Raw genomic sequence first — 14,482 nt, forward strand, 5'->3', positions numbered from 1 at the left:
GAAAGGGATATGCCAGGTGCAGTAGCTTGAAGCCTTGCTTCTCCTGGCGTGGCCTTGAGGCTTGGGAGAAGCGTGGAGCCCACAGAGCTGCTGAAGGGAATGCTGCACTTCAGCGTGACCCCCAGGGGCTTGTTAGCACGTTAGAGTCTGAGAAGCTCACGTCTAAATCCCTCAGGTCGAGGACCCAGTGGAAGGCATGGCAGCCCCTGCCAGCTGGGCCCTGAGCTCTCGGTCCTGTCAGAACAGGGATGTGCACCCTTAGGGCCCAACCTGGCGGCTCCCCTCACACTTTGCAGGGGGCGAGCCCTGGATGAAGCACTCCCCTGCCTGCCTGCTTTCTCTCGGTAGGTGTCAAGCTAGGGATGCGGTCCATCCCCATCGCCACCGCCTGTGCCATATACCATAAGTTCTTCTGCGAGATCGACCTGGACGCCTATGACCCCTACTTGGTGGCCATGTCTTCCCTTTACTTGGCCGGCAAAGTGGAGGAACAGCGCCTGCGCACTCGTGACATCATCAACGTTTCCAACAGGTAGCCGCTTCTGGTGTCCCCGTGAATGGGAGGCCAGAGAAGGATCTCACTAGGCCCTGCCCCCCCTCCTGTCCAACTAAGGAGGAGGCACCTGGGTGGCCGTGAACTGGGGCCGGGAGCAGTAACAGCAAAGGCAGGGGTGAGCCAGGAGCCTAGGGGCACCTGTACGAGAGAAGCTGGGGCCAGATTTTGGGGAACCTCAGAGGCCAGATGGGGTGCAGAGCGGGGTGGGAAAGAGGGTGTCCCTAGCGTCGCACGCGGGCACAGCTGGAGCAGAGGGTGTATGAACAGCTGATTCACTTTGTGATACAGCAGAAACTGACACACCACTGTGAAGCAACTATAGTCCAATAAGGGTGTTAAACAATAAATAAAAGATCAAATTCTATTCTAAAAAAAAAAAGATTCTCGTGGAATCTTGGACAGGATGGGTGGAACCAGTTGGGTTCTGGGGCCGCTGTCCTGTTTAGATGGTGTGGAAACATGGTCAGAGTTGCTCAGGAATGTCTCTCGCAGAGTCCTGGGCCGGAGCAGCTGTGTTCCTGTTGGGGAAGGACACGGGGGTCCAGCCGGCTGGGCGGGCTGTGCCGAGGTCCTGGGGCCTGGGAGGAAGCAATTTATGGAAAGTTAGTGCGTCATAGCCTTTCCAGGAACTCTAATCATTAGGGGAGAAAACTATTTTGTGCTGCTTCTCTTTTAAGAAACAGTTAACAGAAAAGCACTCCCCACCCCGTAAACATGACAGGTTCACGGTGTACCTCGAAAGAGTAGGAGAAAAACAGGGGAGGGAACCGCGGAAGGGCAGCTGGAGTCCACCTGTCATTGCCAGGGCCCCAGCAGGGAGGGTGGGCGGGCACGAGGGGAAACTGGGGGGCGCTCTAATAGGACGTTGGCGCCCGGTGTGGTTCTGTGGGGAGATTGGAAGAAGAGGGAGGGGCCGGGAAGGGTGAGTCAGCAGCAGAGAACTGGGGTCACTTGAGTGTGTATCCCATTCCCGCACAGCCTGGTGATCTTGCATAGGTGGGAGTGTTGTGGACGAATAAGGTGTAAATAAGGACACAAAGATCTGGAATGAAACAAAATGGAAAGCTAAAATACATTTACATTTCTGAGGGCAACATTCTTGTGTTCAAATGCCTTCCTTGGGCCCTGAGTGAGAGCCCGGAGCATCGCCGCCCCGGGTGCAAAGACTGTTCCTCAGGAGACACTGCAGAGAGCCCATCTTTACACTCGACGTCCTGCTGAGGAGGTGGGACAGCCACGGGGCTAACGCTAGAAGTGGCCGTAGGTGGAGAGTGGTTGATGGTGACCCTGTGCTGATCAACAGCACAGGGGCCCTGGCGTTGCCTCTGGGTATCCCACGACTGGGGGCTCCTGGGGCCACCCACTTCTGCCGTCAGCTGTGCTGTTTCTCTGCACAGGTACTTCCACCCGGACAGCGAGCCCTTGGAACTGGACTCGCGCTTTTGGGAGCTCCGGGACAGCATCGTGCAGTGCGAGCTGCTCGTACTGCGGGTTCTGCGTTTCCAGGTCTCCTTCCAGCACCCTCACAAGGTATGTGCTGGGGGGGTCGCCGACAGTTCCCAGAGGCACGAAGCTATTTGCAGCCCCCTGAGCCTGGAGCCACGCGGGGCCCTGGGGAGAAGCAGTGACCGGCTCGGGCAGCCTCGCCCGTCACCACTCTCGGGGTCCGTCAGGCAGCTCTAATTGCAGCTGCTGCCTTTCCGCCCGTGCGGCTGTGGCTGCAAGCCAGGATCCGCGTGCCCTCTGAAGCCCGTGCCCGTCCCCAGACCCGTATGAATTGTTTGTTCACTGAGCCACGGGGAGGCAGGGCCCGTGTCCTGACCTGCCGAGTCTCTGTGCCAGGAGTTGCTGCCCCGCCTCAGAGCTCAGTGCCAGCTCAGCTGTGTGTACGAACCCACGAGAAAAGCCTGGTCACTCACCGTTCACAGCTAGGAGTGCGTTCGTCCCAACAGAAGAATTGCTTCAGAAAGCAGCAGAAGGGGCACGCGAACCCTTACAGCACTCGGAAGGACCTGTGGGCGGCTGGAAAGGTGGCCTGCAGAGAGGCGGGTGGGGGGGGCTTGGGACGTGTGCCTTCCCGACCCCCTCCCTAGTCCCAGAGCCGCTGGTGGAGATTCCAAGCCGTAGTGTTTTCTGTCGGCGTGCGGTGCAGGGCTGCCCTCCTCGGTGGCACTCCCCGTGGGCTCAGGAGAGAGTGGTGTTCGGGCAGAGGGGGAGCTGACGGACGGCCGAGCTGGCCCTGGCGCCCCGAGAGCCAGTGTCCGGTGTCTGGCTGGCCCCTAGCCTCAGGCTGGACTGTGGGTGCCTTGCCCTGTCGTGCAGATCGGGACGCCGTTTCTGGAGTTTTAATGTTTGAGCTGGGCCAAGGGCATGAGGAGAATGATCGCTGATGGTGGCCGGCACAGGGCCACGTTGACGGAGAGGGACAGTGGCGGGGTGGCCATGGAGAGCGGCCGAGCGGGTTTTGGGAGCCGGGCCTGGAGGCTGAGAGCAGGCGGGCCTGAGGGGACCCCGGCGGGGCTGGAAGTGAACCTGGCAGGAGGGTGGGGCAAGGCCTGTGGAAGGCACTGGGGCTTTTTTCCAGTGACACTGGGAGGCGATATCCGATCTGTGGTGTACACACATCGTGACGCTTAGGGGAGAGTGGCTGGTGGGCAGACAGGCCGCAGGCTCACAGTAAAGGAGGCAGGTGACGGGGGGCCAGCTGACTGGCGTGTCTTTGCAGTACCTGCTCCACTACCTGTTGTCCGTCAAGAACTGGCTGAACCGTTACAGCTGGCAGCGGAGCCCCGTCTCCATCACCGCCTGGGCCCTGCTGCGCGACAGCTACCACGGGGGGCTGTGCCTCCGGTTCCAGGCTCAGCACATAGCCGTGGCGGTGCTCCACCTGGCCCTGCAGGCCTATGGGGTCGAGGTGCCCGCTGAGGCCGAGGCCGAGAAGCCATGGTGGCAGGTGAGGTGACTGCGTTGGCAGTCCCCCTTGGCGTGCGTCCCCCTTTTCTCTGCCTGAGGTCCCTGTACCTGGTGTCACATTTCTTTGTAGTAATGATCCACAAAGAAAGAGACGGGCTACTTGGGAACCTTGAAGCTTGAGGATACTCTGTCCTAATAGTGTAAGGCAGGCTCTCGCCCTCGACACTGTGGACGTTCAGGGTCGGATGTAGGAGCAGGACAGCGCCAGACGTTGCCAAGTGCCTCGGGATAGGGGTCGCCCCTGGCTGAGAACTACTGAGCCAACCAAGCACTTTTTTTGAACTGAGTGGGAGCTCGTAGATCCGAGGTTAACAAGTCTGGCTTCACGTCAGAAGATGTACAGGGGGTGCTCTAAAAAGACAGCGGTTGGTAGGTAGGTAGATAGACGATGTGTGGATGGATAGGTGATGGTGGATGGTGGGATGGAGAGATGATGGAAAAGGAGGTAGTTGGATGATAGATGGGTGGGTGGATGCATAGATAGATAAGACAGATGACACCCCGCCTCCCCCAGACGTACTGAATGCTGAGAGCAGTTTGTCGAGAGCTGGGTGAAGTGTGTCTGTCAGAAAGGCTGCAGTCCTAGCGGGTTTCCCTGGGTAGTCCCACCGTTCCTTAAAATGGGATTTTGACATCATTCTCCGTTTTTCCTTTCCTGTACTTGAAGTTTGCTGGCCCTCTCTTCATGATACCTTTGTCCCTCCTTGTCCTACAGTGAGATTCCATGTAAACAGACTTTGAGGTGACGGAAGGCTCCTCCTTTTTGGGCACCACCCCTCCCATGCGAACCCACAGTGGCTGCCTCCCCCTTCCTGAGGCTCCCTCCCCCGGCCTGCTTGCCCTTCCTGGGAGCTCACAGCTTCTTTCTGTGATTCACTGTCCTCTATTGCCTGTCTGCCCCCCAGCCCCCCACCCCACCCCAAGGCCAGGGACCTTGTCTGCTTCATCAGCTGCCCCACGCCCAGTGTCTGGGCAGGTGGGGGGCAAAGGGCGGCTGCGTGGACAAAAGCATTGCTCCGTGCCGGGCTTCTTGGGGACTTCCAGATCACGTGAGCCCAAGGTCCCCACTCTGTTGAATCAGGTGGCGGCGCAAGGGGCCGCTGCTTCCCGGCCCGTCCCGGGCTGCTTTCCTCTGTGTGTCCTCCCTGCTCTCCTTTCTCTTCACTTGCTCCTGACGGTGACCGGGGCTGGAGCTGCCGCAGCATCCTCTGCCTCCCGCTCTGGGCCGTCAGCCCTCACCGCTCGTGAGAGGAGAGCACGGGGAGCAGCTCCGCCACGGGCCTCTTTTCTGGGTGACACACACGTGCCCAGCAATCGTCCTCCTGGACGAGGCCGCCCCTCTGGGCGCTACGCCCGCGCTTCGCTCGCTCTTGTCTTTCCGGGTGGCTCCGAGTTCCGTGCGCGGGAGCGGCCGGGCATCCTTTGGGCATGTGAGGGCCGCTTGCTTGGTGCTGAGTGGCTGCTGACGAGCTGCTGCCTCTAAATTGTGAGACATTCTTGCTGCTCATCTGCTCTCAGCCACCACTTCTGTGAAGTCACCTGTCTGCCCTCGAGCGTGGCAGCGGTGGCAGCGGGGTGGCCGTTTGTGCCCAGGTGCTTCGGGCCTCTGGGTGGCTGAGGCTCTGGCTCAAAAGCAGTAGCGAGTTGCAGCGGGTGTCGGAATCCCCATCTTTTGGAGGCCGAGTCCTGTTCCGTGGTGTGGCTGGGCCGCGTCATGTCGGTTCGTTCCTCCATGAGGGACATTTGGATTGTTTCCAGCTTTTGGCCCTGGACTACTTTTTTTTAAAAAAATATTTATTTATTTACGTGGCTGCGCCGGGTCTTAGTTGCGGCAGGCGGGCTCCTTAGTTGCAGCTCGCATGTGGGATCTAGTTCCCTGACCAGGGATTGAACCCGGGCCCCCTGCATTGGGAGTGCACAGTCTTAACCACTGTGCCACCGGGGAAGTCCTGGCCCTGGACTACATTTTAACGGTCATTTCTTGGCTTGGGGACCCTGACAAGCAAGCCTGTATTTCTTTTCTTTTTTTTTTTTTAACATCTTTATTGGAGTATAATTGCTTTCCAATGGTGTGTTAGTTTCCGCTTTATAACAAAGTGAATCAGTTATACATATACATATGTTCCCATATCTCTTCCCTCTTGCGTCTCCCTCCCTCCCACCCTCCCTAACCCACCCCTCCAGCCGGTCACAAAGCACCCAGCTGATCTCCTTGTGCTGTGCAAGCCTGTATTTCTGAAGTATTTATTTTCCAACCGGAGTCCAGGGGGTGACGGCTGATCTTCCTGAGCCAGAGGTCGAGGGAGGGGCTGTTTCCAGGTCACTATCTCCCACCTGAAGTGACAGCCTGTGGAGAGTTCACGCTTCCTTTGGTGGCCGTGCAGGAGGGTGGACTCAGGTCCAGCTTTTGCCCTAGCTCAGCCCTGGGCCTTGACCTTCGTGGTACCTTGATTCCCCAGGCAGCACCCCCCCGGCCCGGGGGCCACGGCATCCAACCAAGTGCTCCTTGTTTGGCTTTTTACTTGCCATGTCATCAGGGGTCCCCAAGAGCATCCTCAGACTCGCTGTGTTGCCGGGAGGACTCACAGAGTTCAGAGAAGCCGTGATGCTCGTGGTTATGGGAGTTCGGGTTAGTTACTGGGGAAGGGTACAGCTTGAAATCAGCAAAGATAAAAGGAACGGAGGACAGGTCCAGGAGAGACCAGATATGAGCTCCCAGGTCCCTTGGCCCTGGGCAAACCGAGACCCTCTCGTCAGGCAGGGGCCTAGAGTTCCCCTCCCAGGAGCCAGGCCAGGACCGGACCTTCCTTGGGAACGTGCAGAGTTAAGCCCTCTTCATTTGGGCCCCTGGGGACTCACGTTGCAATTTTATAAGCTCCGTGGCACAGTCAAGTGGCGGTCTGGGGACTTCCCTGGCGGTCCAGTGGTTAGGACTCCGTGCTCTCACTGCCGGGGCCTGGGTTCAGTCCCTGGTCGGGGAACTAAGATACAGCAAGCTGTCCAGCATGGCCAAAAAAAGAAAAAAAGACACGTTGTGGTCCAGGCTAGAGAGCAGGTCCACGTGCTCCCTAGGGGTTGGCCTAGGGTAGAGTGGGGTCCAGGAGACCTAGCCTATTTCTGGAAATGAACTCCCCACCCCTGCTCCCATACCCAGAGACTGTGGACCTGAGAGCTCCAGGGGGAGGCAGGAGCCTGTCACCAGCTTCCCATGTAACCCAGGGCAAGTCCCCTCTCCTGTATGAGTTGGATGATCACCACAGCCTCTTCCATCTGGAATGTTCTCTGCTTTGTGATCAGCCTGGGCAGGCTGGACCTGAACCGGCTGTGCAGAGAGCCACCCTCGTTTCCAATAGCCGAGTCCCCATGCCATCCCCCACCCCTGTGCACTGTGATTCTGTGCTTAGTGGCGGGTGCCTTGTTTAACGGAGAGGGAGTCTAACCGGAACCTGTTTTCCTTCTCCTTTCTAGGTGTTTAGTGAAGACCTTACCAAGCCAATCATTGATAACATTGTGTCTGATCTCATTCAGATTTATACCATGGACACAGAGATCCCCTAAGGCCCTGGTCCAGGCCTGCCCAAAGAGAAGTCCGTGACGCTCGGCAGCCTGGGGATGGTACCGCCACAGGGCCGTGAACGCCAGCCCCCAGAGGACCCGCTGGAAGGGCTGGTGAAGGCGATGACTGTCCCCGGCAGCCGTGGTCTGGACAGTGACAGGAGCCACGCCTTCAGCGGGCGGGCTTGAAGTTCACCGCGAGGGGCTGCCGAGGCCAGGCGCCGCGTCTGCTTTTGTCCTTTGAGAGGACCTGGCTGCCGTGGAGGGTGACGTCATCGGAAGGAAAATCAGAGAAAGGATGGGACTGAGCCCCTGGGGATTTTTTAAAAGCCTGATTTATAGAATGAATGAATGTGCAACATAGATGGAACTTTATTTTGTGTAATAAAAGATACAAATGAACTGGGACACCCGGTGTTTCCTCTCTAGCCCGTGCTGCCCTGGGGGGTTTGTGGGTACCATCCAGACTCGGTTTCCCCTCAAAGGCTCTCCAGGTGGAAGTGCCGGGGGTAGGCCCTCCACCACTTCCGGAAGGCAGGGTGGCAGAGCGTGTGCCCGTGTCACAATGACGTCCCCTAGAAGGGCCCACGTGTCCTCCCTCCTCTGCTGGGACCCTTGCAGGGCTTGGCAATCATTCTGCTTGGCGAGTGAAGTTTCATCTTGGAAAGAGGGGTTAAGGAGTATCATCTGAGTTCAAGAAGACCAAAATGTATCTAGAAAGTTACAACTTTTTATTAAGGCCAAGACAGTGAGTCAAGATGCCGAGTCTAGGGACTCTCAGAGCCGTGCCCCGCCCCCCGACTCCCACTCAAATGGCACTGCTTCGGGAAGGACTGCTCTTGGGCGTGCCCTGGGGGAAAGAGGCCAGCCTGGGCGGCTGGTAGGACGCACGCTGGTAGGACCATCCTTCAACACATGATGGCATGGGGGCTGGGGGACCGTCCCAAGCACTTCACCACATTTGCGAGGTTGTCACCAGGGGAGCGCAGGCTCTGGCCACTGGCCACCATGCCCTCTGGCACCCACAGGTATGGGGGCTGGTTGGCACGCCCAGGGTCCACTGGGTGAGGGGCACAGGGAGGGGCCGCTCATGGGTGACAAGTCAGGCAGTAGGGCTTGCTTGAGTTTGCAAAGTGATTGTGTTATTTGTCTTTAGGGTGAAGGATATGAGTAAATGTCCCCTCTTCCACTGTGTCCTTTCCAGCTCAACGGGGCACCTTTGATGACAGAGTCTGTGCCGGAGCACAGGGCCGGGGCTCTGAGCGCAGACAGTGGAGGGTGAGGGGCCTGGCTGGCGGGCCTCTGAGGGCGGCCTCGGCTCTCTTGCCAGTCCTTTCTGCCTCGTGCTTTTTAAAAAGCACCTTGCCTCCATCACCCCCTTCCTCCCCACAGGCTGGGCCCAGCGGCCCCCCACCCCGGCCTTGCCTGCCCCATGTGACCTAGCACTGCCCTTGGTGTCCCCACCCCAGCCGAGAGCCACCGTGCTTAACAGGGCGAGCTCTGGGCTGCGGGGCTAACAGCAGCCTCTCTGGAGTTTCTGTGGCCCTAAGTTTCCTCTCGCGATTACCAGGTATCAGGCAAGTTCCTCTCTCTCGATGGGACTCAGTTTCCCACTATGTGAATCAAGCAGGTTGGACCAAACAACTTCAGACTGTGACTGCTCGTTGCTATTTAAAATCCCTCCACCCATGTGTGTGCCTGTCACACTGCCCTGGGGACTTGCTGGCTCTGTGTGCTGGCCTCTGGGCCTGTCAGCTCAGTGCTTGTCACTAAGGGGTCATCTGTGTGTCTTCCTGATGCCGCTAAGGCTGTGAGCCCCACCTTCAGTGTGTGTTGTCATTGGAACAGAGATAAGGACAGGTATTGGGACGTATGTGACACTTTTGAGGAATACGTGACACGGCCAGCTGTGCTTTGTAAGGACAGTTCGGCCACAGAATATGAATGAAAACCTGGTGCAGGGTGGTTTCCTTTTGTTTGCTTTGGCTTCCTATTCCTGAGGCTCTTATAAAAGATATACAACCTTCCATCTCCTTTATTTTAGGTTCAAAAAGGAGAGATTGAGATAAGATTTTCTAGAACCTGAAGCTTCCAGGAGCTTTTCATTCCGGAGCACGTCTTAATTACTGTAAAGTGATAAATGTTTGATCCTTCCTCGGCCTGTCAAGCCAGAGGAAGGAGGGGGCAAAGCAGGTTCTGTGTGGGGCTCGACCCATCTCTTCTTTTCCAGCTGGGATGGGGAGTGGTGACCCCCAAAGACACGTTCACGTCCTAAGCCCTGGAACCTGTGGATGGGACCTTATTTGGAAATAGTCTTTGCGGTGTTGTCAAGGTAAGATGCGATTCTACGGGAGTAGGGTGACCCTAGTCCAATATGCCTGGTGTCTATAAGAAGAGGAGAGAGACACAGAGATAGGCCTGTGCAGAGGGAGAATACCAGGTGAAGACAGACTCACAGGGACAAGGCCCTGCAACGACGGAGGCAGAGACTAGAGCGATGTGTCTACAAGCCAAGGACTGCCGGCGATGCCAGAAGCTGGAAAAAACTAGAATCTTCCTCTAGAGGCTGCAGAGGGTACGTGGCCCTGCCACACCTTGATTTCAGACTTCTGATCTCCAGAACCCGGAGAGAAGAAACGCCTGTGCTTTAGCGCCCCCCATCTTCCGGTTTGTGGTACTTTGTTACAGCAGCCTAGGAAACGCACACGTGGGCCTTCCCCCAACTCGTGGCACCCACCCCCGTTCCCAGGCTGCCAGCTGGTAACGATGGCGTCCGGCTTCGTGTAGGGATGGGTGTTATAGTACCTTCCTCGCCCCAAGGCATTTGGCTAAGTACCAGTTTCTTCCCCTGGGAACCTGGGTCATATTTGATAGTGGAAGTCCACGGAAAAGAGAATTCAGACATAAATGAATGCGATCTCTCCAGAAGGTGCAGCTGTCTTGATGTGGCATTTGGCCCAACCTAGGCTTGCTTAGAGTGTGATTCGAGGTGGCTTGTGCGTCAGTGAAGCAAGAGCTCCTGTATTTGTCCGTCTGCTGTTTTCTGCCACTTGTCTCTGGCCGTCTTTGGAAGCATGGACTCCGGTGGTTGGAAGGGAACTTAGAAGCCATTTTGCTCGTTTCTTGGCGGCTTCCCTGGAAAATGCTTTCTCTGGCACTGCCAAGTCTACAAGGGTGACGTGCAGAGTCGGGGAATAGAAATATGAGGAAACAGGACGCAGGGACTTTTGGCACCATTGCCGCGGGAGTCATTTGCAAACCTTGGGCCAGAGCTGCCTTCGTGGCTCTAGTGGTGCGGCACGGCTGTCCCCAGCACGGGTGTTCAAAGACGCCTAGTGAGTGAAGGAATGAACGGGGCAGTGACGCTCGGAGCAAGTGAATGAGTGCAATAATGGGCTTTCTTTCCATGGCTTTGGTTTAAAGAGGAAATCTGTGATTGGAACCCTTGTGCACTGCTGGGGGGAATAGAAAACGCTGCTGGTGCCGTGGAAAACGGTCTGGCCGTCCCTCCAAAAATTAAACAGAAGATTGCCATAGGATCCAGCAATTCCACTTCCAGGTATCTACCTAAAAGAAGTGAACGCAGGGGCTCAAATAGGTATTTGTACACCCGTATTTACAACTGCGTGATTCACACTAGCCAAATGTGGAAACCACCCAAGTGTTCATTGAAGAATGAATGGACAAACAAGATGTGGTCCATCCAATCAGTGGAATGTCAGCCTTAAAAAGGAAGGTCGCTCTGACACCTGCTACAACATGGCTGGACCTACAAGGCATCATGGTCAGGGAAATCAGCCAGACACAAAGGACGGATACTGTATGACTCCACTTGTATGAGCTGCTTAGAGCCGTCAGATTCCTAGGGACAGAAAGTAGGATGGGGGCGGGGCACGGGCTGGGGGAGGGGGAGGGGGGCTAGTGTCTAATGGGGACAGGGTTTCCCTTGGGGAAGACGAACGGTTCTAGAGATGGATGGTGGGGATGGCTGCACACCAACCTGAATGTACTTAATGCCGCCCAGCTGGGCGCCGAAAAATGGTTAACGTGGTAAACTTGATGTTATCTGTACTTTTCCACAATAAAAAACGAAGCCGTCTGCATGTGTGCCAGGGTTCTGGCATTTGGGTGGCGTTCCCTGCTCCCACCCTCCTCTGAGGATGCCACCCTGGAGATTCAGGTCAGGCCCTTCCAGGTCAAGACAGTTTGAGGCCCACCATGCGAACCTGACCCCACAGGGTGGTCGAGCCCTCTCCTCCTTCCATTAGGATTGGCAAGGTGGCCACAACCCCAGGGGAACCCCGCTGCCCCCGGGGCTCACCCCAGCTTGGTAAAGGGAGGAAGACACTTCTCTTTAGGTCTGGAGGAGAATTCACCAAATAATAAATCACACACGTTACCCAGACTGAGATTGTGGGAGCCTTTCATTTTTTTTTTCAATACACAGAAATTTTGGTCTATTCTTTAAATTAGGAAATTCAACTACAGACTTTAAATTATTATGTATCTGTGGTCTTCCTCATTAAGATATTTTTGTTCATCTTTATAACAGGCAGATAAAAATGTAAAACAGATTTAATAACTGAACACAGTTGACCAAGCCATTCCATATAAGATAATGCTTTAGAGAGAGGGGCTTCCCAACGAGATGGGACCCCTGGCCTGAAGACACACAGAAATGAGAGCAGCGATCTGCACCCCACACCCCATGGAAAGGCAACCTAGGGACTAAACAATCGCCGTGTACAGGAGGCAACTTTGGACAGCAGCAGCAAGGCTTGTGTCTACAACAGAGGATGAAAAGAAGCCCGTGAGCATAGCATTACTCAGTGTATATTCTTCAATTTAAACATTTCCAATTTCAGTTCTTGTTTAAGAACACACAGACCCTCAACAAATTGAGTTGCCCTGTTTGTTGTTGTTTAAACAAGGACATTAGGGAACAATTTACAAATGGGTAACATTCTCAATGTGCCCTTTGGAAGAAAGGGATGGCTTTAAGTTATCGGTAGCTGGCATTTGAAGTGGGATTTGCTTTTCTAACCAAAATTCCTTTGCCCGGGGTGACATGGCATTAATGTTAACAGTGGGGACCGAGCACGCTTGGGACGCCGCCTGCCCGGAGGCACACAGACACAAGTGGAGGCAAGGCGAGCCCTGGCCAGGGGCTGTGGGATGGGCACGGGATGGGCGAACCAGCCTTGCCACTGGTCCAACTGCTGCTCAACTGCGGAGCAAGCCCCTCCACCCCTCAGCTCCCAGCTGTCCCCCAGCAGCTCAGCCCCAGGCCCGAGCGACAGGCACCTGTACTAGTCGTGGCTGGACCCCAACCTCCTCCCTGCAGAATGTGAGACAGAAGAATTCTGAAGGTAAAAGAACCTCTGCTATTTCTGCATTTCCCACCCCGGTTGTCGCGCATTCAAGGAAAACTGAGGCTTGGCACGCCGCGTGCCCACACTGCCAGGAGAGGCTCCCGAGGGAACCGTCTGGGGAGCCCAGGCCCAGCTCTCCCCACCTGCAGACCAGGTGCTCAGCCGATGACGTGGCAGAGCTGACCTCCTCAGCCTTCCGCACTCGCCATTATAGCGACAGAGACGAGGGACCATCGCTCCCAGGGGCTTGGCCTCCCCAAGGTCGCCGTAGGTGTCTGCAGCCCCAAATGCATGCCCTTGAACGAGAACACCAGGATCCGAAGAGTGCTTTGCGGGTGGTGACTGAGAACCTTTCCCAGTCGCTTTATGGGCGTCTCAGCGACAGCTTCTTGGCATTTGCCAAAGCGGAGCGGGAGTCCAGGTGGAGGCGTCCAGGGGGCTGGGGTCTGCGCTGTGGCCATGCCGGCTCCTCCTGGGTTTGGAGGGAGCGTCTGTCTCCGCTTTCTTTCTGACTCTCTGCATTCTTCCCCACCTCCACCCGTGGACCTGGCTCTCCTGGGGCCAGGATTCCGGATCATCCCAGGAGGTCAGGCACGGCAGGTGGCCTGGCTTCGTGCTCTTGAAGTTGGGGCTCTGACAAAGAAATCCTACCCACTGGCCAGATTGCAGGACTTGGAATTGGAGTTGGAACCAAAGGAAACCGAAAGCAAAACTCCCCCTTCGGCCTACTGGAGGGAATCATTCTCGTCAATACTTTGGTATTTTCCTTTTAAATAAAAATTCCATCGAATGGTGTTTTTTTCTCTATAGGCAGGGGTCTCAAAGTGCAAATGTTCCAACTGTTCCAACTGTAATCGCTCCGGCCTCGCGCCTGCCTTCCCAGGAGCTGTGCTGGGAGTACGGAGGATGGAGGGGACTGGAGGGAGGGGAGCAGTGCGGGGGAGGGGCGTCCCAAGCAACCAGAAGGATATTCTTGCAGTCTAGTTCCCTGAAAAAAACCCTGCCGCGATAAATAATGAAATCTCAAAATGAAAACACCCGATAAGAGAAATGGAAATATCATGCCGTTAAGTAGTTCCTTATCCTTTAGATACGCATCTGGTCCTGTGTGCACGGACACGTCTATACGCGCACACACGTGGCTACGCACACATGCACACACAGGCTGACTGCACGCGTCCTGGGGAGGGGGTGCTGGGCCGGTGGACCATCTGGGTGGGAGCATCCTTCCTGCAGAGCGGTGCTCGCCTCTGGTACCTGTGGATCCAATTGCTCTGCAGCAGGTGCCACGAAGCTCTCAATAAACCGAAACCGGCCCTCTGCCACACTGCACAGCCCGAACAGGGAACATCTGGTGGAATTACAGTGTTCGTTTAAAAAAGCTTCCATAGAAAAAGGGGGGAACACAACTGTTCTTGGTCTCTCCTTCCTCCTCCTTCCCCTTCCTGGTCCTCCTGAGTAAGAAGCCTAGAATGCATTGGCTCCTGGCAGGTGCCTTCGAGCATCTTCAGCGGCCTGGCGGGCCCTCCTCGTGGCCGGTGCCCTCGTCCGGCCCGCCCGGGTGCGTGTGTGTGCGGGGAGTGCGCGTGCCGTGCCGAGAGCAGTTCTGCCTAGAGGGACGTCTCCACGCTGTGGAGCGGGCTCCCGGGGCGGGAAGAAAACACTGACGAGGTAGCTGACTTGGTGCCGCGCGTAGTCAGGTAGACGCCGCTGTCTATGGCGTTGTTGTTCTGGTTGGGGGAGGGCGGGGGCGGGGCCCGCAGGCGCTCCTCGTTCTCGTCCACGTCCGTGTCATCGATGAGCGGGATGTTGTGGGTGTAGTCATTGATCAGAAACTCGGGCGTCGCCATGAAATTATGGATGGAGGTCTTGGATTCGGGTTTCTCCAGGCCTTCGTAGAGGGAGCTACGGAATGCTTTCACCACCCGGATCTGGAGGGGGAGGGGGAGGGCCAGTGAGCAGGAGGGAGGGGGGGGCGAGGAAGGAAGAGGGAAGGAGGCCATCAGCGGTGAGTGCAGCCCACACC

The 14,482-nt window shown here is 56.4% G+C and overlaps 3 protein-coding genes across 17 annotated transcripts in view; 1 reads left to right on the forward strand and 2 right to left on the reverse strand.

Moving 5' to 3' along the window:
- LOC132418601 (paraneoplastic antigen Ma6E-like) overlaps positions 1-14,482 on the reverse strand; it is a 302,944-nt gene that overhangs the window by 2,175 nt on the left and 286,287 nt on the right. The gene's annotated exons all lie outside the window — the stretch shown is intronic.
- CCNQ (cyclin Q) lies at positions 7-7,486 on the forward strand. 2 transcript variants are annotated; one of them, XM_060002551.1, is made up of 4 exons: positions 7-532; positions 1,954-2,086; positions 3,282-3,509; positions 6,998-7,486. In XM_060002551.1, the coding sequence occupies exons 1-4, from the start codon at positions 363-365 to the stop codon at positions 7,085-7,087; spliced, it is 621 nt and encodes a 206-aa protein (XP_059858534.1). In that variant the 5' UTR covers positions 7-362; the 3' UTR covers positions 7,088-7,486. The 2 variants fall into 2 exon arrangements, with proteins under 2 accessions (XP_059858534.1, XP_059858535.1); XM_060002552.1 differs by having other exon boundaries at positions 7,058-7,486.
- Positions 11,497-14,482, reverse strand: part of ATP2B3 (ATPase plasma membrane Ca2+ transporting 3) — a 42,628-nt gene continuing 39,642 nt past the window's right edge. For 12 of the 14 annotated variants that reach the window (XM_060002547.1, XM_060002543.1, XM_060002548.1 and 9 more), the window contains one exon: positions 11,497-14,387. In XM_060002547.1, coding sequence (XP_059858530.1) covers positions 14,067-14,387 — 321 coding nt within the window. In that variant the 3' untranslated portion in view covers positions 11,497-14,066. The remainder of the gene's footprint in view (positions 14,388-14,482) is intronic. The other 2 variants (XM_069540366.1, XM_060002542.1) reach the window with 1 other exon arrangement.

This window comes from Delphinus delphis, chromosome X (assembly GCF_949987515.2).
Source record: "Delphinus delphis chromosome X, mDelDel1.2, whole genome shotgun sequence".
Classification (NCBI taxonomy): domain Eukaryota; kingdom Metazoa; phylum Chordata; class Mammalia; order Artiodactyla; family Delphinidae; genus Delphinus; species Delphinus delphis.